The 22,466-nt window shown below is 49.3% G+C and overlaps 1 protein-coding gene across 1 annotated transcript in view; it reads right to left on the bottom strand.

Annotated features, from left to right (window-relative positions):
- The window catches only part of LOC118222512 (protein diaphanous homolog 1-like), a 60,522-nt gene that overhangs the window by 17,093 nt on the left and 20,963 nt on the right, over nucleotides 1-22,466 (bottom strand). The window contains exons 2-11 of the mRNA XM_035408154.1: nucleotides 13,745-13,771; nucleotides 10,799-10,960; nucleotides 10,542-10,643; nucleotides 10,166-10,296; nucleotides 2,959-3,042; nucleotides 2,765-2,834; nucleotides 2,078-2,217; nucleotides 1,594-1,699; nucleotides 1,294-1,404; nucleotides 943-1,061 (exon numbers count right to left, since the gene is read on the bottom strand). Coding sequence (XP_035264045.1) covers nucleotides 943-1,061; nucleotides 1,294-1,404; nucleotides 1,594-1,699; nucleotides 2,078-2,217; nucleotides 2,765-2,834; nucleotides 2,959-3,042; nucleotides 10,166-10,296; nucleotides 10,542-10,643; nucleotides 10,799-10,960; nucleotides 13,745-13,771 — 1,052 coding nt within the window. The remainder of the gene's footprint in view (nucleotides 1-942; nucleotides 1,062-1,293; nucleotides 1,405-1,593; nucleotides 1,700-2,077; nucleotides 2,218-2,764; nucleotides 2,835-2,958; nucleotides 3,043-10,165; nucleotides 10,297-10,541; nucleotides 10,644-10,798; nucleotides 10,961-13,744; nucleotides 13,772-22,466) is intronic.

Here is a 22,466-nt window from a genome sequence, read left to right as displayed (position 1 = left end):
CTCTGATGCTGCAATATTAAAGCACCTCTTCTACAGCACACAAAGGAGGAAAAATACTAGACAAACGCACAGAGCCCAGCTAACACCATACACAGGGGGACGTGTCGGTCTCGAACCCCAGACCATAACAGACGGGAAGTCAACAGCAAACAGATCATATCCTGGTCTGGGGACCAGAAGTATGAGCTGAATTCCTCCCAGTAAAAGGTCAGTGTGGGGGATAAGTCAACATAGACATCTGGGTGGAACAAGGACTACACAATGCAGTGCAACAGCTCCCTCTAGTGATGAGTACACGTACACACAGAGTACTTCACCACGGCCGAATCAATGCTGCTGATCTCACTACATAAAATCATTTGGGCAAGATACCATATACTACCTTATTGCACTATACACCACAACAATTTTGGGGGGTAGATATCGTATTTTATATACTACATTAGGTGTTTTCATACCATTTGATGTAGTTTGAAGAACATAAACTGAATTGACATGAAATGACATTAAACTGAAATGACATCCTGTGTATGATGTGCTTCTGTGGTAGATACTGTATAAGGTATATGTGGGGCAAAAACTGTGTGAGGTGTAATTTTGCATAGACGCTGTCTGAAGTGCATTTGCAGTAGAATCTGAGGAGGGAATAACAGAACTATGTATATTAATTTTCAGAATTAAAACTGCATGTGCTTTCTTTACCTCCTATTTCAAAACTATGGGCAAGCAATAAAATATTTGCAACTGAGGAGCATATATTTCTCGTGCAGATAAATGTCTTTGTGCGCTGGCTTGCTGTGTGAATTTGCTGAGTGTTCCGGGAGACACCTGGTGGTGAAAAGCAGAAGTACATGAAGAAAATTGAAACTGCACGTAAGTGCGCATGTTTCCCCCTTTCCTGCGGTAATGAGGCTGTTCAGCCCCCCTCCGGCGGAAGGATATTCCATCTCAATGCGCACGTCCTCCAGCCGGGCCCTCAGGTCTTCGGAGTCGTCCTCCGCCTGATCGTCAAACACAGACAGCTGGACCTTCAGCTCGTCGTTCTCGATGGAGCGAACCTCCTGCGGGCGTAGGCACAGGCAACAGGTCGGGTCAAAGGTCGAAGTTGAAATGTCACCAAATAGACAGAGACTCAAACGCTATCTTCGCGTTCCACCGCTTCAGTCTCTCATCACTACAACGCGCTTCAGTTTTGTCCTTGCGTTTAAAAACAAACACACCAAGGCAACAGAAGTGAGCGCAGAGAAACAGACGGCAGGGCCCGTGTGACCCCACAGGGCCTCTGGGACTCACGGTCAGCTGCTCCCTCAGGCCCAGCCTCATCAGCTCCGAGCGCAGGTGGATTCTGAAGTCCAGCTCCTCTCCTCTACTGATCAGGGCATTGATGAGCTGCATGCAGGCCGCCTGTACACACACACACACACACACACACACACACACACACGGTCAGTGTACACGGTATTACAGACACATTGCAGAATTTCTGAATTCACACTTTTTTTTAGGTAATACATGCTTTGCGTGATAAGCACTATGAAATTCCGCAGTCTCACGGTGTCTGAGGGATTTCAGGGATGTGATTCTCAAAGCTACCTTCAGGGCGATATTGGGTTTGTGCATGCCGGAGAGCAGAGGCTGGAAGCGCTCGATCTCCTGCTCCTCGCCTTGAACCGTCAGGGCCTCCAGCACGCGCTCGTGACTGAGAGAGAGAGCAGGGAACACAAGAGAACGTTACACACTTCACTCTCACACTACAGACATCAGAGTCCCATTACATCATTACTCATTCCATTACATACACACTGCCCTGCCTGATTCATGTTTACACACTGCAGGGACACAGCTGCCATAAGTCTCAATGCCAAATTGGCAATGACATCAACTGCCCTCTTCCCACACTATACCATGCTCTGATTGGCTAACACAATAGCTGTCACAGTGGTGTACGCTGCCTCAAGAAGCTTTAAAAACAATGCTATTCTGTTCAGGCTCCATTGATAGGCCTGGGTAGGGCATAACGCTTTCATGGATTTCAAACGGCTGGCCTCCAGCTTGGCAGTTTGACGGCTTCACTCACAGGTCTTCCGGGTCCTCCAGGATGCAGATGACCGACAGGAGCTTGACGGCGTCCACCATCATGTGGGGCACGCGGGGGTTGATGGCTCTCACCAATAAGGGGATTCCCTCCGACGAGGTCAGCATGGCCTTCAGCCCATACTGCGATGGACAGGGGGGACGAGTCAGCGTGTTAATGACAAACGCAACAGAACGCGGTCCAATCAGCACAGCGGCCATACCGACCCCGGCTGGAAACGGGACCGCTCATTGGCCGAGGCGGATAAGGAGGGGGGCCTTGTTGCTCTGTACTGAACTCTGCAGCTGGCTGAAAGCAGTCAGTGGCTGAGCTAAAGGGCACTTTTATCTCAGGAGCCACACAACACAAAGACAAATAAAAACAAGGGAAAGACCGGCGTCCAGAGGCTGTTACAAATGCTAAATTTAACGATGTTATTCAAAAGAATTATGGATTTCCGTTCATGTTGAGTCCTTCATAGACTTTTGAAGGTAAGTGCCTGTTTTCCCAACCATCACCAGCACGCAACACCCATCTGGGTGGTTCGTTCAATCGATGAAACCGGGGAGAACGTCTTGGACACGAGACTGGAAATGGCGGCTCATTGGAATCAGCTAGGCTGAGGACCGACCCCACTGACTGAGCGAGGAGCCCAGCAGGCGCGCTCCGGAAGGTTCCGCCCTCTCTCACCTTGTTGTTCATGAAGGCCTTGAGGCAGCGGATGATCTCGTGCTGACACCGGACCCCGATCCCCTGACTCCTGCAGGAGAGACAGACACGACAGGCCCTGAGCCGCAGTCCCCGGAGAGAGGAGCGAGAGAGACGGGAAAAACGCGGACAGAAACGAACGGACTGAACGAAAAGAAGGAGGCGGGGAAATTTACGAGAGCTCTTCCTTGTCATCCTGCAGCCTCTTCAGGAAATTCAGGAGAAGGGCGAGTCCCTCGCCCCCAAATGTCTGCACCCAGCTGAAAAAAGGAGAGAGGAAGAGAGAGTGGGCAGGTGATATTCATTTAAACGCTTAACTAAGCTTAACTAATACAATGAACTGCAATGGACGTACAGTACATGACAGAGACAGCTACAGCTTAGCTCTTGGCAACAGCACTGCTGATTTATGTGATTGTGGACACAGATACATTCTCCGTCAGATTTCACAGTCAGTGCACTAGCCCCTGAGAAAGTAATACTTCCACACAGAACGCAAGCTGCACAGCACTCATAAATCTCACAGACAGGTCCCAAACAGCACAAAAAGGTACCAGAAAACCATTCAACATGAAGAAACACAATCATTCCTCACCATATTTCTGGAAAGGAAAATACTCTATGAAAGACTTACTATCCAATCTGAAATCACCCAAAAACATCACGACATGTAGAACAATAAAAAATGATACTGAGGACTGAATCCTCAGAAAATTTCTAAATTTGATAACCACTATGTGTACCTAGGTAATTGTGAAGAACAAAAATATTCATAAATACACTCAGAACTAAAAAAAATATCAATAATCAAATGGTGATATATAGGGGAATCATATTCAGAAGGTCTACAGTAAAAATATAAAAAAAACAGACCGACATATTTTTTAAAAAATATGAAAAACTGAAAAAACTTGACATCACAATAGAAGACGACCAGAATCCTCTGGGCTCCCCATTACTGAACACTGTAAAACCTGCAGGCTCTACAGCCTAAAAACAACTCAGCGGACACAACTCAGACGACATTTTAAACGGGATATTAAAACAGACCGACGACACGTTTTTTGAGGGCCGTTTGAAAGCTGTTAAACTCGGTCCTGAACGCAGGCCCGTTAGGGGGCTGACGGTTTTGACTCTGAAAGCTCGCGAGGCGTTTGTGTGAGCAGCACTCTGGGGAAGATTCACTGCAGCGGTGCAATCCAACCCTTCTGCGCTTCCTTAATAAGCACGATGTCTCACGCAGTTTCAGACCGACTTCTGTCACAACTACAGATACCTTAGACACCCTAACAGAGAGCCGTGAACTAAAAGAACAACAAAATATTTCGATGTTTTATCGTTTTGTAAGCTTTTGATTCTATCAAAGATGGCTGGCTGTACACACTCAACATGGCTTTACGGTATAAACTTATAGAAAGTTGTATTTGGGGTATAAACACTATACTACAATGAGAGCAATGTACACAGGAAGTACAGGCCCCTCCGGGTAATTAAAATGAGAAAAAACAAAACAATTTCTTCTCTAAAGGACGTGGATAGAGAAAGGACAGCAGCTCGAGCCCAAGGCTGCCGTTTTCACTTTATATAATGAAGAAATGATTATTCTTTCCTTTACGTGGCTAATCTTGTTCTGCTATCGCCCACCAAACAGGTGCCACGGCAGAAAATAGATTTGCTCAAGAAATTCCGCAAGACACGGGCCGTTGCATTAAAACTTCAAAAGACAAAAATAATTATTTTGCGGAAAAAGGCGGACACAGGGGAACACAAACATAGAACACACCACAAATTACACACGGACAGGATTAAAGATTAGCTCCGCGGGGAGCTTCTGATATTGCTCAGAATGAACTGAGAGAAAAAGCAGACGGTGCATTCTATTCTATGCCAAGAGGCTAATTAAAAGAGCCACACCAGTTGGAATTTGGCTGGAAATATTCAAATCAGTCACTTAACCAACTGTATTTTGTGGCAGCGAAGTATAGGGTCTGCTGACAAAGCTAGATTTTTGCAAATTGGGAGAAACCCCAACTGAAATCCTGTGTGAGTTCCACAAACACAGCCTCCATCCACAGAGACAAACACCTCATAATGCACACTGGGTAAAAATTAGGACAGTGTGCTCCAATCATTAACATCTCAAAAAGCCATTCAATCCTGGAAGTGCCTAAAAAAGCTATTTGCACTCATATCGACAGAAAGCTCTGAAATGTCAAGACCGAGCACAGAAACAAGCCGGCCTGCCAGCTGGTCCAGAGGCCCACCCAGTCCCACTAATACCATGCAGCACCATTACAACAGAACCAATAATCAGAGCCAACCAAATTATAGCACATTACCAAAATAATTATATCACCCATTGGGATACAAAATTAATAATAAATTAAAAAAAATACAGCAAGCTGGCATGCTATTTGGCCCTAGAACAAGAATACATAATTGCAGGCAATCAGACTACGGTGAAAAACATAAACACTAACAAACAGTGGCTACATTCAGACTTCACGGTGGCACTGGCACATCCCAAAATGGAGACCAGGCAGGTCCCAGACTGACAGCCCAGAGGAGAGAGGCCGTGCTCACAAAGCAACCAGCTGCAGACTGCTCACTAAACGTGACAAACACAAAAATACTACCCGGCATTGCCAGGCCAAATTAAAAACTGCAAGTCCAGACTTCCCCACCCTGCTTGAAACACAACAAATACACATCCTGCCAGGGTACGACAAGTGCCGTTTAAATTTGGATGAACAATATGCAGCTACACGCTGCATTCTGAGAGAAATTAGCGAAGCTTCATTGTTATGCGCAAGATAATGCCATTCCAATTTTCTTCTTATTATTATTCAATCTTCTTCTTAATAATGTTCCTGTTGTTGTTTTCTTATGTTTGATTATGATTATTATACATATTATCACCTTCTTTTAACTGATTAAAATAATTTGGCATTATGCATTTTCAAAACATCATGTCGAAAAATAATTGAAAATGACAGTCGGCTGTATGCGACTGACTTTTGGAAAAGAACGAATACAGAAGTACAGCGTATTGCTTATAAAAATAAGCAACTGAATACCGAAAAATCTTTTTGGGCGGGGGCAAATCTGTCTGGGCGAGCCACCCAAACAAAGTCATTGTATGGGAAACGCAGCAAGAGCTGAAGGGAGCATCCGGTCCAGGCAGGAGATGAAAGACTAAGACACAAAGGTGTTTTTGTTTTTAAATAATCTGACCGAGAGTTTGTGCGCGTGTGTGTGTGTGTGTGTGTGTGTGTGTGTGTGTGCGTTTGTGTCTCTGTCAGCAGCTAATCTCGCATACTACTGGGCTGATCAGCCTAATATTTGTTGTGCATGCGGACAGCAGGCCAAGGACGCGGATTCTCGAATATTTTGCGAATCGGTCAACGACAAGTATTCTATTTGAATTAATTTCCATCATTGTCCATTGACACTCCAGACTGAGTGCTAACTCCTAACCGGCCGCTAGGGGCCGCAAGTGATCAACAACTGCTTCCGTTTGGAATGCCTGGCGGAGATCTGCACTCTACTGAGTGCACTCATCTGGTTTATTTATTCATTAAGTTGACAGGGACAATGCACACCAAGTAAATAATACAGCAGATACAGCCTAAAGCTCATTTCCATCGGTGGTCCTGGGGCGGGAGTCGTCGGTGGCATACAATTTGGAACAGTACAGATGTGAACACAGTGAAATCATATCACATATCCGCGCAGCATCTAAAATGGAGTTCTTGACTCCATTAAACTGACTTCCGCAAAAAAAAACAACCTGTTCTTCAAAGGGTTAAAAAAGAAAAACAATTTATTTAAAAAACAGCAGGCCCTGCCTATCGGAACAGGAAGGGACGAAGAAAAATCGACGGGGCGATTCGGCCTGACACGTCGCGAGCGTATTCACAATCGCGTCTGAGCTCCGCGCCGTCCCCCCTTCGACCGGCAGAGACGTTTCAGACCTCTGAGGCTAGCGGTCTCAGCGCGCGGCTCGCACCTTTGTCCTCGATATCGTCACGGTCTCCGATAACCAGCCCTGAACTCCGCGGGAGACCTGAGCTCCAGCCCGCTGGGGCTAGTGGCTAATTTCCCCCCCCCTGCAACGGAGTCTGATAACGAGGAAGGCTTTTTAACGAGAAAACAGGGGTCCGTTATCAGACCTCCGTTCTAATTATCGTGCTAATTGTCACCTGCGGCGCTACACTACGCAAATCGGTTTAACGAGGCTCCTTACGCTACGCGCAAATATGAAAATTGTTTTAAATCCTCACACTGGGGCCTGACTGTTAACTGACCCCCGTGTGTCTGATAGCAAGAGCAGTTAAGCTCCCACCGGCTGAGTATATGAGGCAGTCCAGCAGAGGGCGCCAGACTCTGTTACCTGACAGGGTTGCTGTTGAGAGACACACTTAGCGACTCCAGACACATGCACGTGAGCGTGTGTATGTATGTGTGTGTGTGTGTGTGTGTGTGTGTGTGTATGTATGTGTGTGTGTGTGTGTGTGTGTGTGTGTGTGTGTGTGTGTGTGTGTGTGTGTATGAGTTAGTCCAGACATGGGCAAACTACGGCCCGCGGGCCACGTACGGCCCGTTAGGCTTTTTAATCCGGCCCGCCGAACTTGTCCAAATTATAGTAAAAACCTTCTTTTTTCCCCTTTCCCTGCAATGCCCACCTTTCCCCAATAGATGGCGCACTCGAAACACATTGACCGTTGTTGGAGTGGCGCGTATTTCTCTTTATTTCACTTTAATTTTCACTTCGTTTCACGTCACCATTAAGCCCTTCTGTAAAAATGAGCGGACCAAAGAGAAGGAAAGTGGACAGCGAATGCCGAGTGTTTAATAAGGAGTGGACAACAAAATACTTCTTCACTGAAGTCCGATCAAAGGCTGTATGTCTGATATGCCAAGAAGCTGTTGCGGTTTTCAAAGAGTACAATATCAGCCGTCACTTTGCCACGAAACATGCAAACTATGCTAGCAAGCAGTCAACACAAGAACGGGCGGCTACTGCTCAGAGGTTGGCAGCTAATTTACAGAATCAACAGCTTTTTTCACCGACAAACTGCAATTCAAGAGTCAAGTACCAAGGCAAGTTATTTGCTGGCATTCAAATTAGCAAAGGCTAGCAAGCCTTTCTCCGAAGGCGAGTTTTTGAAAGAGTGCATGGTAGAGACAGCAGGTCTCTTGTGTCCGGAGAGCAAAGCCAAGTTTGAAAAAATTAGTTTAGCACGCAGGACAGTGACTCGTCGCGTGGAACTGATTGACGAAGATATAGTCAGCGAGTTAAACAAAAAGGCGGAGTCCTTTAAGTTATATTCACTAGCACTGGATGAAAGTAACGACATAAAAGACACTGCTCAGCTCCTAATTTTTATCCGAGGGATTAACGACAGTTTTGAGATAACGGAAGAGCTTTTGAGCATGGAATCACTGAAAGGGAAAACGCGAGGAGAGGACTTATATGAACAGGTGTCTGCTGTCATCGAGAGAATGAAGCTACCTTGGAGTAAACTTGCCAATGTCACCACGGATGGATCGCCAAATTTAACTGGAAAAAACATCGGGCTGCTGAAAAGAATCCAGGATAAAGTGAAAGAAGAAAACCCTGACCAGAATGTTATTTTACTTCACTGCATCATTCATCAGGAGTCTCTGTGTAAGTCTGTATTGCAGCTTAATCACGTCGTGGATCCAGTTGTAAAACTTGTTAACTTCATACGAGCAAAGGGACTTAATCATCGTCAGTTCATTACGTTTCTGGAAGAAACTAATGCGGATCACCAGGACCTACTTTACCACTCTCGCGTTCGCTGGTTAAGTTTGGGGAAAGTGTTTCAACGAGTCTGGGAGCTCAAAGACGAGATTCGCTCATTTTTTAATTTAATGGGGAAATCCGAAGAATTTCCCGAGCTGAGCGACACAAACTGGCTTTGTGACTTTGCGTTTGCTGTGGACATATTTTCACACATGAATGAGCTGAACGTGAAGCTACAGGGTAAAGATCAGTTTGCGCACGACATGTACACAAATGTGAGAGCCTTCAAATCCAAGCTGGTTTTATTCTCCAGGCAAATGTCAAACAAATCTTTCGCACATTTCCCCACACTAGCCGTGCAGAAAGAGGCCGCCCGAAATGCGAAGAAATACTGCAAATCGCTGGACGATCTGCACAGAGAATTTTGCCGTCGGTTCTGTGATTTTGAAAAAATTGACAAGTCACTTCAACTGGTGTCCTGTCCCCTGTCACAAGACCCCGAATTAGCACCGCAGGAGCTGCAATTAGAACTGATCGATCTTCAGTCTGACTCCGTCTCAAAGGAGAAGTTCAAGTCTCTTAAACTGAATGACTTTTACGCTTCACTTAACGAGACCGCGTTTCCAAACCTCCGGAGGACGGCGCAGAAGATGCTGGTGTTGTTTGGCTCGACTTACGTGTGTGAACAGACGTTTAGCGTCATGAAAATCAACAAAGCCCATCACAGATCCAAGTTAACTGACCAACACCTCAGATCTGTCCTGAGAATTGCCACAACAAAACTAACTCCAGACTTTGATGCACTGGCAAAAAAGGGAGACCAACAACACTGTTCCCACTGAAATGGTGAGTTTTTCTTCTGTGTTTTGAAAAAATGCATTTGGAAAGTTTGGAAGTGCGTCTTTTAATTAAGAGCAATGCGTATTTACGCACAGCACCGGTACAGTAGCTCAATTAACACGCCGCACATCGCTCTTAATTTAAATTTTCAGCTACAGGTAGGATATTTAATACAGCCCATGTCTGTGTGCTTGGCAACAATACACGTGTACTGTTTGCGCATGAAGGCGAGGTCTTCCGTAGCGAGTTTGTAGAGCGCGCGGTCAAGACAATCCATTTATGATTTTGCGGAGTTTAACACAAGTAGATATTATTGAGCTTGAGTATTTCGTTGTGTAATAATATGTTTTGAATGTTGAAAGTGATTCCATTTTTCAATAAATGTTGATTTCTTTAACTTTGCACCTTAAATTGAAACTTATTAAAAACAGACGCAATCTTGATAAATCACAGTGCGTGTGTTATTTGAATCTATTTACATTTCCTCATCCCAGTATCTGCGAAATAGTATGTAAATGTCATATCTTGCATATTCCTTGAGACAAATTTATTAATTGATAAGGGCTATTTTTCACATTTGAAAGACAGTTAATAAATTGGGTTGTAGTGTTCTTACTGTGCTATGAGGTTTGCACACACTACATTTAATGCTTTAGTATATCCGGCCCAAACACTCCCTCCAAATGCACCTGGCCCGGCCCCTCTGTCAAATTTGAAAACCCATTGTGGCCCGCGAGTCAAAAAGTTTGCCCACCCCTGAGTTAGTCTGTTACCTGACAGGGTTGTTGTTGAGAGACACTCTTAGCGACTCCAGACAGCCAAGTAGCTGCATGTCTCTGGGCTCTGTCTTCAGCTCCTGAATGTACATCACTGCTGACTTGGAGCTCTCCTTCTGACTCTGGCCCTGTGGAGCAAGCAGACACACGCACGCACACACACACACGCACACACGCACACACGCACACACGCACACACACACACACACGCGCACACGCACGCACACACACACACGCGCGCACACGCACACACACACACACACACGCACACACACGCACACGCACAGAGTCAAACTCTCTGTATTACAGGTGTTCAGGTAGGGAGCTGACACTCTCTGCGTTACAGGTGTTCAGGTAGGAAGCAGAGACTCACTGCTTTAGATGTGTGCAGGTACTGGGACACCATCTCTCTCTTAATGGTGATATCTTTCGCTCGAAGAGGCTGCTGCTTCTCCTCGTTGAGATTCATGTCCACCTGGAGAGAGAGCAGAGCCTACTTCACCACCCCCGCAGGCATCAATCTTTCCCAACTGAGACATTTAACCTATAATTCTGGCAACGAACAAACGAAAGAACGAACGAAAGTTTTAAAACAAATAAGCACAAATATTTGAGGTTCGGTTCCCGCACCAGCATCTGCTCGAAGAGCTCCAGCACGTAGTCGTCGGGGTGGTCGTGCAGCATGGTGGGGCTGGGCACCTCGTACAGCGCTGCCGCCGAGGAGTGGCGCTGGCCCTGCACGTGGGGCTTCTCCTTGTCCTTCTTCATCCGCATGCTGGTGAAGCGCTCCAGCTGCAGGGAGGAGGGAGGAGGGCAGGGAGGAGGAGGCAGGATGCAGGGAGGAGGAGGGCGAGGGAGGAGGGCGGGGAGGAGGCAGGATGCAGGGAGGAGGAGGGCGAGGGAGGAGGGCGGGGAGGAGGCAGGATGCAGGGAGGAGGAGGGCGAGGGAGGAGGGCAGGGACGGGGAGTGGCAGGATGCAGGGAGGAGGAGGGCAGGGAGGAGGGCGGGGGCAGGGAGGAGGCAGGATGCAGGGAGGAGGAGGGCGAGGGAGGAGGGAGGAGGGCAGGGAGGAGGGCAGGGACGGAGAGCGGCAGGATGCAGGGAGAGGGTGAGTGGAATAGGGTGGGGTCAGGGGGGGAGAGGGGGAGTGGAATAGGGCGGGGTCAGGGGGGAGAGGGTGAGTGGAATAGGGCGGGGTTGGGGGGGAGGGTGAGTGGAATAGGGCGGGGTTGGGGGGAGGGTGAGTGGAATAGGGTGGGGTCAGGGGGGGAGAGGGGCAGGATGAGAAGGGGCGAGTTTGAAGGGGAGGGGGGCGGGGTCACAACGAGAAAAGCAAAGGCAGGCAAAGAGAAGGGAGGGCGGAGTCAAACAGACAAGGCGGGGACGACACGGAGGGAGGGGTCGGGAGCAGAGGAGAACCAAACGATACCCAGAGGAGAAACGGCAGGACAGGAAAAAAACACAGTTCAGTAAGAGATCAGTTCCCATTGTGCTGAACCATCAATAGGCCTAAAATTCATCAGGTGCATCTACGAGTGTCCAGACACAGGTAGGCCTACATCATGTTCAGATGCACAGGTCTGCAGATAACGCTCATGGATGCATAATGCAAATGACTGCTACTCTTTATGAGGTCTATGAATCAGGCTGCAGAAGAGGGGTAATGGACTCAAACTGAAAACCAGACGTTTGTGAGGCAGTACCGCACCTCTTCTCGTCTCCTCTGGTTACGGTATTCACCAGAACAGAGCGCAGTCTTATTTCAGATCAATTTTAGAGGCATGTGGATTAAATGAATATGTTGAACTCCATTCATAAAAGGTCTAAACATAAAATGTGCCCACATAGAAAGACAAGGCTTTAAAGATTCATGTATCTGGGGAAAATTAATTCATCCGTGAAGATCAATTGAGACACTAATCTTTACGCATTGAACTTTAAAGTTTTACATAAAGGACCTGAGCACACAGGCTGAATGCACTTTCTGTGGGTATTTAAAAACACCTCGGCTTTCAGCTCACAGCTCAAACATTGATGCCTGAATGATTTATGATTATACCCTTTGAAATGCCAAGCACAAATAACTCCACATATGTAGCGCCATCATACAAAAAGATATATTTATTTAAATCTGCTAATTTGATCAAACTAATGCCTACGCAGGCATGAAAGAGAGACGGAAACACAGAATTAAAAGGGCAATATGAACACAGCAAACAGCTCTGGGCACTCAGTGACAGAGAAATGATCATCTCAGGTTACTGGAAGACCGGCTCCATTGTCGAACCTCTGGCCAGTCCGTCCAATATCTTTAAAGTGTCTGAACCCCCCATACCCACCCCAAACCCAAACCCAGACATTGCCACCGCAAAATCACAGGCTCCTTCTGAGGGCAGTTAGGGCTGTTCTCTGAAAACAGCTAAACGAAGGGGGTCAGCTCCAGCTGGCTGTATCCGTAAATGAACCTTCTACTTTCTGGAGCTCATACCTGAAAATCCGCTTCACTCGTCCAATCAGAAACTTTCCTCTGCACCTGAACTGTCAAAAACTCATCGACTACCTCTGTGGAGGAAAGATTAGCCTGCAGCTCAGGTTTAGATTAAGTGGAGGTGCGTATCGATCGTCAGAGAACAGCCCGAGAAGGCCTTTGTGAGCCTCGGGGAATCCAGACACGATGTCATCACGTCTACTGAGCTCAACGCTAGAGACGTGATGTCATCAGGCCAGCTGTGCAGGGAGTGTCTGGCCCTCTTCTTCAGCCTCACAGGACAGATTCTCCTGCCCACTTACCTGATCCACAAAGGTTCTGTTCATATACACACACGTTAGCTGGGTGCTGAAAGTGTAGCGCTAACATACAAGCTAGCTGTGTGCTAACCGTTCAACACTCACTCAGGAGCTAGCTGCACGTTAGCGGTTCGGCACTTGCACATAAGCTAGCTGCATGTTACGCTTGCAGCATTCACACTCAAGGTAGCTGCGGGATAACCGTTTAGCACTTGCGCACAAGCTAGCTTCGTGCTAACTGTTCAGCACTTGCACATAATTTAGCCGCATGCTAACTTCAGCGCTGCACACAAGCTGGCTGCGTGCTATATGCTCAGCATTCACACACAAGCTAGCTGAGCTCCAACTGCTGAGCACGTCGCACATAAGCCGGCTGTGTGACAACTGCTAAGCAATCGCGCACGAGCTAGCCGCGTGCTAAACGTTCAACACTGACACACACGTTAGACAAATGCGTGATGTTCATGACCTTTAACCCCGGGGTCCTGAACCGTGCTCCTGGAGAGTCATTCGCTGGGAAGGAGGGGGGTTTAATAGGGGAACTCTCCAAGGATCACGGATGAGGAGCCAGGGTGTACAGAGCAGTTACAGACCACACAAAGGATGCGTTCGCGGTCAACTATCGGATGCTCGTGGGATGTTAGCACCACCTCCACAGTGAAGGGGCTGGACAAGACAGAGCCATGCAGTGCCTGGACTGCACGGGGGAGCGATTTGGGATGGGACGAACGGAGATGGGAGGGCGTTAGTTAGACTGGACAGCAGGGGGAGACAGAGAGCACACCTACCTCGTCTGGAATCAGCCGTTTGAGAGTCTGAAGAGAGGGAGAAGCGGAAGACAGAGAAGCATAAAGTCAATCGGACAGAAGGAAATCTCGAGTGGACAGCGAGGCGAGCGAATCCACTGGAGCTGTCACCATTAGATGTCAAACACTTCAATTCAAGAGGGAGAATTCACAGACCTTCCACTTGCAGGAGGGGAAGAGCTCCGATGCTACATGATTAGCCATTTTGATACTTACAGATAGATTAAAATCCCTAAATTAAGTGATTTACAAGAGTGCAACACACAGAGCTGATTTCAGAACTGTTAATGGAGACTATTTTAAACAAATTATACACCGCAACACCTAACACGATTACAGTATACTATTCGACCAGCAGAGGACAGCAGACACCAGAATATTTCCTGCAGTTCTCCCAATCTGTATTTCTCCCACAGTACCAGAGAGGACGCTGTTGACTTTCAGATACCAGGACCACCCTCAACCCAAGTTTCAGTCAAGCTTAAAAAATACTTTAAAAACAGGTCACGTCCTGATGATGACAGTTCACCTGGCCCCAATACAGACTGCGCGACCTCCAGGGAAAAGCCAGCTGCACCAGAGAAGCATTCCAGGGCAACAAACAGGTTTACGGATTGTGCTGACAAACACGATGCAGGTCCCTCAGCTGGCTGATCCGCAGAGATCAGCCAGATGCGCAGGGAGATAAGCGGCCTCCGCGCGCTCCACGCGGGAGAGAGGAGCGCCGGGGCGAAGACCCCGACTCATTAACCAGCCTGTTTCAACACAGCCGCGTTTCGCAAGACCCGCCGTTCCGCGCTCTGAGGTACCGCCGCGGCGGGACGGCGGCTCAAAGACCGCTTCCGTTACCGCCATCAGGGCTCGTCAGCGGCTCTCTCTCTCTCTCTCTCTCCATCGCCGTGACCCCGGTTCGGTCTCCTCGCCAGGCTCCGCCCACACACCGGCGCTCCGACAGTGTCCCGAGTCCTCGCTGCGAGTGGGCCAGCATTACCCGCCTTCATCCTGACGACCTCAGCGTGATCAGAGGTAATTAAGCACTGCTCTCACAACGGGAGAGGGCTCACTGCAGAGTCCCTGTGTGAAGGAACTTGAGGCGTTCAAATGAACTTGGCTCATATGAACGCGCTACCTCAGTTGCTACTAGCCAATGACATCTGCTCTAGCCGCGGTGGTGAGGGCCATTAGCATAGACGGAGGCTTTGTCCTGGGGGTACTGAGCGCCCGCGGCAACTGACACACCGCAGAATCACACAGGCCCAAACTGCAGCTGGAATAAAGACTACACTGCCCATCACATTCATCCGCATGCAAGCCATTAGCAGTCTGTGCTGCAACAGGCCGCAGTTCGGGATTGGTCATCTGGGGTTTACAGGGGTCCTAGGGGAGAAGTCTTATCCGGGCTGGAGCAGGGTATTCCTCGGAAGAACGGGGATGGACGGCTGAGGCTAAAGCATGCTCTGGATTAATTGGAAAGTCGAATGTGTTCACGAGGCACTGTGCGGTAGTTTAGAGTTACAACATTCTGCATCGTAACTGCAGCGCTGTGGATTAGCCTCGACTCAATGATGCTTCCAAACCAGGCAGTGTGGGAATGTGGAGCAGCGGTTAGAGCGCAGGACTTTGGCCTGAGCTGCACTGGCTGTTTATTTACCTTGCAGAAACTCTTATCCAGGATGACTTGCACAGCTGACACTGCACATATCAGTACGGAGTAGTGGACAGTAGACTCTGGACCAGAGTTTCATAGGGTTTTCCGTGAATAAGGCTGTCCACTATCCACTAGTTTATAATGAAGACAAAATCTGATAAATATGGGGTGTGTATTATAACAAATTACAAAGCATAACATTGTGTAGGATTTACTGCAAGCATTTAAATTTGGCTTTTTCTTAACTACTGAAACACAAAACCATCCAGAAATGTCTTCTTTTTTTTTTTACTTCTTTGAAGAGGGAGTAGATACTGCTGCTTAAGTTAATGCAAATTAGCTGTTGTATATAAAACAAAGCACATATTATATAGCATTTTTTCAGAATTTTATTTATGCTTTGTTGATTTTGGAGCTTCCAAGCAAGTCTTTTTCTTATGTCGGATGATGTTGCGACGCTTGTACAGAAGTTACACCTCAGAAGGAAAATCATTAAATAGAATGGCTTGATTTCGATAGAGCCGTGGAGGCAGAATAAATGGAATTTAAAATTAAACTGAAACATACAGCACGTGGTTCTTCCAGTGACAGCCCATTAGCTACATAGCTAGCAATCATCTCTGTGCACAAGCACAAGCTAATTCTAGGTTGACGGAGCTAGTTAGCAATTAGCAAACGTTCAATTTTTCCAGTAAGTGCGTAAGGAGCTCCGAAGCAAGCCGCTCGTGACAGAGAACAAAAGCTCCGCGGCTCACAGGAAAGCCGAATTTTACACAAGTCCGAGATTATAAACATTTCTGGGCCAAATTCCAGTGCAGCTTGAAAACTGCTGACAGGATATCTCTCTATTAATAGGATATCATTATTTTCAAGACCTCAGTGTTTGAAATGCCCGTCACCTGGCAGATCAGCTGTGCACATCTGTTTCCACTGTGTACGGACAACCTAATAAACCCCAATACAGGACAGTCTTCTCTAACTGTTAGCCTTTATCTATCACACACACACACAGACACACAGCACGGGAAAGGGTAGAGGACACCTCATCAGCAGTGTCCCCTCTCTCACACACACACACACACACACACACACACACAAGAACGCGCACATGCACGCACACGTCACAGACAGACGAGCACAGGCAGGCACGCACACAGGTACACATGCAAGCACACGCACGCACGCACGCACGCACGCACACACACACACACACCCTAACACACAGCGCAGGAGGAGGCAGCGTGAGACAGTCTGCTGGTGCGGCTGTGTGACTGGTCCTGCCTCAGACTCACATGAGTAATGCGAGAGCAGCACAGGCGTATAATTGGGGCCCGGAGAAGCCGTCCTGAGCGACTCAGAGTCACACAGTCCACACCTGACTGTCGCTCTGAATCACAGCCGCATGCCAGCCTGTCCCAAACCCGGCCCCGCGCAGCCTCCTCCGGCTCAGAGCGCGCTCCAATTAAACGCCTCCCTGGCAGGTTTCACGCACCCCCCACGCCCCGCCTGCAACCCCCCCCCCCCCCCCCCCCCCGTCTGAAACCAGGGCCCCCGATTACAGCAGGACGGACTCGGGCACCTTTCACCAGGTTCTGCTCATACGGGTGTCTTTTATCTGGCTGCCATTTTGAACAGGAAGTGGCGTGCGAGCGTCGGACAGGAAATGACCTGCGCCGGACTGCTGGCAGAGCCCTGAAGGTCGACGGCTCGGCCACGCCTCGATCGCTCCACCGGTTTGTCCGGGCTGAAGGAGCTCCTTCAGGAGCGGCGCGGCGCACGCGAGACGTCTTGGCTGGGCGTGATTAGCCTACACAAACGAGGGCTGGTCTCAGGGCCCAGGCAGCTTAACTCTGGACCTCAGGCATTTAACTGAGAAAGCCCAGGGGTACGGGGAGGTGAGGGAATGTGGGAAATGTGGGGAGCCCTGCAGAGCAAAACAGTGGCAGTGCTGTCTCTTCCTCCCTCTCTCTCTCTCTCTCTCTCTCTCTGCCTGGCTATCTCACTCTCTCTCCCGGGTGCTCTTTCTCTCCCTTTCTCTCTCTCTCTCTCTCTGTCTCTCCCTTTCTCTCCCCCCCTCTCCCCAGCCCTGTCCCCTCTCTCTCTCTCTCTCTCTCTCAGGCGTCGGCTGTAACGTTTCGGCAGAAACACATCACTCTTGCCGGAGTAAACATTCCACAGGCGGGAGCTCTGACTCAGCTCTGACCCCTGAACTGACCGCTGCGTTTCAGGGAGTGGCACTCACTTCTCCCCTGAACCCGCTGCGGGCGCGTCCAGCCTCGCCTCCTTCCCCCTCTCAGCCCGTGCTGGGAGACATGACTCATCGGGCGCCGGGCCAATCAGGGAACGGCGGGGGGAATGTCGGGTTCCGCCTTCACAAATGATGTGAATTTAAGTGACACCATAAAACCGACTGCACTAGAATCACACCTACATCAGCCCCACTCTGTCCTGCCAGCCAGCCATGACTGATTGCAGAGCAGCAGTCCTCAATCTTATCCTGAAAGGGAAAGGGATGTTCCAACCAAGCAGGCAGTTACACACCGGATTCTCCTGAATAAACCACTAGAGTCTTTACCGAGCACCTTGATTAATAGAATCAAGGTGCGTTACAAAAGCCAGCACCCACGCTGTCAGGATAAGACTGAGGACCCCTGATGTAGGGTGAGAAAAGCGGCCACTGTTTGTCCCAAACTTTTTTTAAAATTTTGTTTAGGCTGGGTAGTGAAACCGGGGGAAAACAGCAGGTTTACAGCCTTTGGAGAGTTCACTGTGCTGTCACTGCGCACACACACACACACACACAGGGCGCACACTCAGGCCCGTCCCCGCTCCGGCCGGTGTGCTGTGGCTCAGCTTCCGTAAGGAATGATAATGAGTCCCTGAGGAGCCTCCCGCGCTGGCTAGCCCCGTCGGTTTGACGTTCTGATCTGCGGACGGCTTCGGGGCGCGCTCCCTTCTCCATTACAGGGCCGGTGACAGCACCCCATCGCCCCGGCCCTGCCCTGCTGCGTCAGGCTCCGGCTCCAGCGCTAACCGCTAGCGGCTCCTGCGCTAACCGGAGCCAGCCGGCAGTGTAAAAGGACACGTCTGCGTCTGAGTCCGTCGCGTTGGGTTTCGCTGCCGCACGCGACCGTGCCCTCGGGTGCGTGGGCGTATGACGCGGGCCGGTTCTCATCGCCCACGCCAACGCAAGGCAGTTCACACGGCGGCGGCGCAGAAACGTAGCCCGGTGGAACCGCTAAACTGCTCCCAGCGTGCGGCTGGGGCGTGTGCGGACATGCCGGAAACGCCGCGCGGAGCAGGGAGGGGGTGGGAGACGCACAGAACTCTGGGTAAATCGAGCAGGAGGAAGCGCGAGAGAGACGCTTCCTGCCACAGGGCTCAGACGTGCCCGCACGTCCCCTGAGCATTCTCTTGAGAGCGTTGGCGACGCAGCCTTCCGCCTCGGTATTACTGCAGCGCCCTGCTGCACACCACATCCTGGGGAAGGGGTTCGGCTACGCTAACAGCGCTAAACGCACAGCAGCAGCACATGCAGCGCCGCAGCGCGGCTACGCGGGTCTTCCTTAAAGAGCGCGCAGGCATGACCGTACGCATGAGCATAGCAGTGACGAGCAGCTCAGCCGGGCACACGCTGAACAAAACAGCCCAGAGCTGCATTTGAATGACTGGGGAAACGTGATATTCCCGTGGCGTGGTGGATAACTGACACGTGCTCTTTCCCCCCCGATGTGATGAATAACCGGCACACGCGATATTCCCGTAACGTCACGAAAAACCGGTGCGACATTCCTGAGCAGCGATGTAATCCCGTCCGTGCCGCGCTCAGCCTCCTGCGGCTGTGTGCTCATTCGAAGTGGCTCTCCTGCTAATGGGGAAGTCTGAGTATTCACGAATGCAGGTCAATGGGATTTCACTGCGATTGCCTGACTAGAAATACGCACCGGTGTTGCATACCAAACACGGTGTCACCAGGCCTCCCATACCAAACACGGTGTCACCAGACCTCCCACACCGAACACAGTATTACCAGGCCTCCCATACCAAACACGGTGTCACCAGGCCTCCCATACCAAACACGGTATCACCAGGCCTCCCATACCAAACACGGTGTCACCAGCCCTCCCACAACACTCACGGTGTCATCAGATGCCACAGAGTAACCCCAGGTCTTATCTGAAACACAGTTGTGGAGGCCTAGTCCATTTCAAAGGCCACAGTTAAGAGGTATGTGGATTAAAACCTTTTAAACTACAACACAGAAGCAGGAATCGACACATTTCTCCACAAGGGTCGATCTATTAGCTGAAACACACCCATCCGAACGTGCTGCCCATCAGGTGGGCACGTTCATCAGCCAGGGCCGTGGCGGACTCGCTGCTTCCACGCCTTTCCTTTGGAACGACGGCGATAAAAAAAAAAGGGTGCCGTCTCCACATTCCGCAGAGCGCCCCTCCCTCCCTCCCTCCCTCCCTCTCTCAAGCCTGTGCGACCGCACGGGAGCGGCCTCTCTCTCTCCCTCTCTCTCTCTCTCTCTCTCTCTCCCGCGGGAGATAATCATTAACCCGTGTGTTTGCGAGCGCCGGTTCCCTCCGCGTGGCCGTGCCTCAGCCGCGTCTCACACCGGCACGTCCCTCCGCAGGCTGAGCTATTTTTACCCTCCCATCAGGGCCGCCTGAACGCCCACTTTGTTTTTCAAACACGCAGAGTCGCTGTCTCTGAAATGGCATTGCACGCGAAAATAGACGCTGGGCACGGAACGTTCCCACCCCACCCCCCCCCCAAAAGCGAAAACAAAAATAGCCTCTGTGACTCGGCTGTTCGTTCGGGGGCCGGTGACGCTGGCGATATTAAAAGCTCCCCCAGCGGGCGCGATAGCATCTCGCTCTCCTAAACGCTCCGTGAGTAAAAACGCTCGCTCAGACCGGACGAGCGCCAGGAGCTCGCACTCCTAAACGCTCAGTGAGTAAAAACGCTCGCTCAGACCTGACGAGCGCCAGGAGCTCGCTCTCCTAAACGCTCCGTGAGTAAAAACGCTCGCTCAGACCGGACGAGCGCCAGGAGCTCGCTCTCCTAAACGCTCCGTGAGTAAAAGCGCTCGCTCAGACCGGACGAGCGCCAGGAGCTCGCTCTCCTAAACGCTCCGTGAGTAAAAACGCTCGCTCAGACCGGACGAGCGCCAGGAGCTCGCACTCCTAAACGCTCAGTGAGTAAAAACGCTCGCTCAGACCGGACGAGCGCCAGGAGCTCGCACTCCTAAACGCTCAGTGAGTAAAAACGCTCGCTCAGACCTGACAAGCGCCAGGAGCTCGCTCTCCTAAACGCTCCGTGAGTAAAAACGCTCGCTCAGACCGGACGAGCGCCAGGAGCTCGCTCTCCTAAACGCTCCGTGAGTAAAAACGCTCGCTCAGACCGGACGAGCGCCAGGAGCCTTAAAATAACCCAAGTCCATTAAGCGCACTCCAGCCAGAACGCGTCGACGCCAAGTGTCTATTGTTGCCATGGCGAGGAGATAATGAGGCAGCGGTCGTGCCGTCTCATCTCCTCTCAGAAGGACCGTGCGCTGGTGAAGTATACACACGGACGACCTTGCGTTCTTAAAAACCGAACCGCGCTTGTAAAGCTCATTCGTGTGTGTGCTCATACTATTAAAGAATCACTTTGTTCTTGTGAAGCACGTGTGTGTGTGTGTGTGTGTGTGTGTGTGATCTCTGCGGAATTACTCCGTCCTTGTAAAACTCATAAGCTACATGTAGGAGGCTAATCCTCTTTAAGCATTCCTATGTTCTTGTTAATTACCATGCATGAGTGATCTCTTTCCAAATAATTATTCCATGCTGATAAAACATTTGATGTGACATATGATCTCTTCCCAAGAAATCACTCTGTACTTCTGAAATGCATTTCTGCGTGTTCTTCAGCATTCCTTCCGAATTGTAAGGAGTACGTTTGGGTGACTGTACTCTGTAAAGCAATTTCATCTTTAAGGATGGTGTGTACTTAAGACTGACATACACGTGAGCAATCTTGTCATCCTCAGGAATTAGGCTACAATGTACAAAACATTACAAAACATGTTGGCCTAGTGTTTGGGAGCGATCTCAAACTTCAAAGAACTGACTTGCACTTCAATACACGGAGGCATCATTTTTAAAGGGTAAGCACCATATAATTGCATCCCTCAAATATATTAGACAAATGATTTTCAGTCTGGAGGTTTTTCATTAAATTAAGATGAAATTGTTGTTGGTGTGGCTTGAAATCTGGCAAACCAATGCTGATCACGCTTGACGGAAGCACCCAAAGCCGGAAAATTACTTCTGTGATGTGTGACGTCACGGGGCGAACACAAACAACTCTGCTGTTATAACTTTAGTTTGACAGGAAAGATGACAGAAGCGAACAGCATTCGGTTGAAAGATGACAGAAAGGAACAGCATTCGGTTGAAAGATGACAGAAGCGAACAGCATTTGGTTGAAAGATGACAGAAGCGAACAGCATTTGGTTGAAAGATGACAGAAACGAACAGCATTTGGTTGAGAGATGACAAACGAACAGCATTTGGTTGAAAGATGACAAACGAACAGCATTTGGTTGAAAGATGACAGAAGCGAACAGCATTTGGTTGAGAGATGACAGAAGCGAACAGTATTTGGTTGAAAGATGACAGAAGCGAACAGCATTCGGTTGAAAGATGACAAACGAACAGCATTTGGTTGAAAGATGACAGAAGCGAACAGCATTTGGTTGAAAGATGACAGAAGCGAACAGCATTTGGTTGAGAGTTGACAGAAACGGGCAGCACTGAAATATTCTATTCTAAATCAAAGGACAGGCCACAGACTCTGATGAGTCAGTGGAAGACACAGTCACCATTCCTGGGTGTTAACAGTCACAAACCCATGCAATGGTGCAATGCTATGTCGAGAAGCAAGGACCTGTCTAACTGTCAAAAAAATGTAATGGTGGGGGGAGGGGGAGGGGTTGGGGGATAACGATGCTTTTTAAAAAAAAAATCAGTAACTATTAGTTGAAATAGGATTGCAGCTAATCAA

The sequence above is a fragment of the Anguilla anguilla genome, chromosome 3, assembly GCF_013347855.1.
Source record: "Anguilla anguilla isolate fAngAng1 chromosome 3, fAngAng1.pri, whole genome shotgun sequence".
Classification (NCBI taxonomy): domain Eukaryota; kingdom Metazoa; phylum Chordata; class Actinopteri; order Anguilliformes; family Anguillidae; genus Anguilla; species Anguilla anguilla.
Note: the sequence above shows the minus strand (reverse complement) of the source record. Positions and strands in the feature narration are given on the sequence as shown.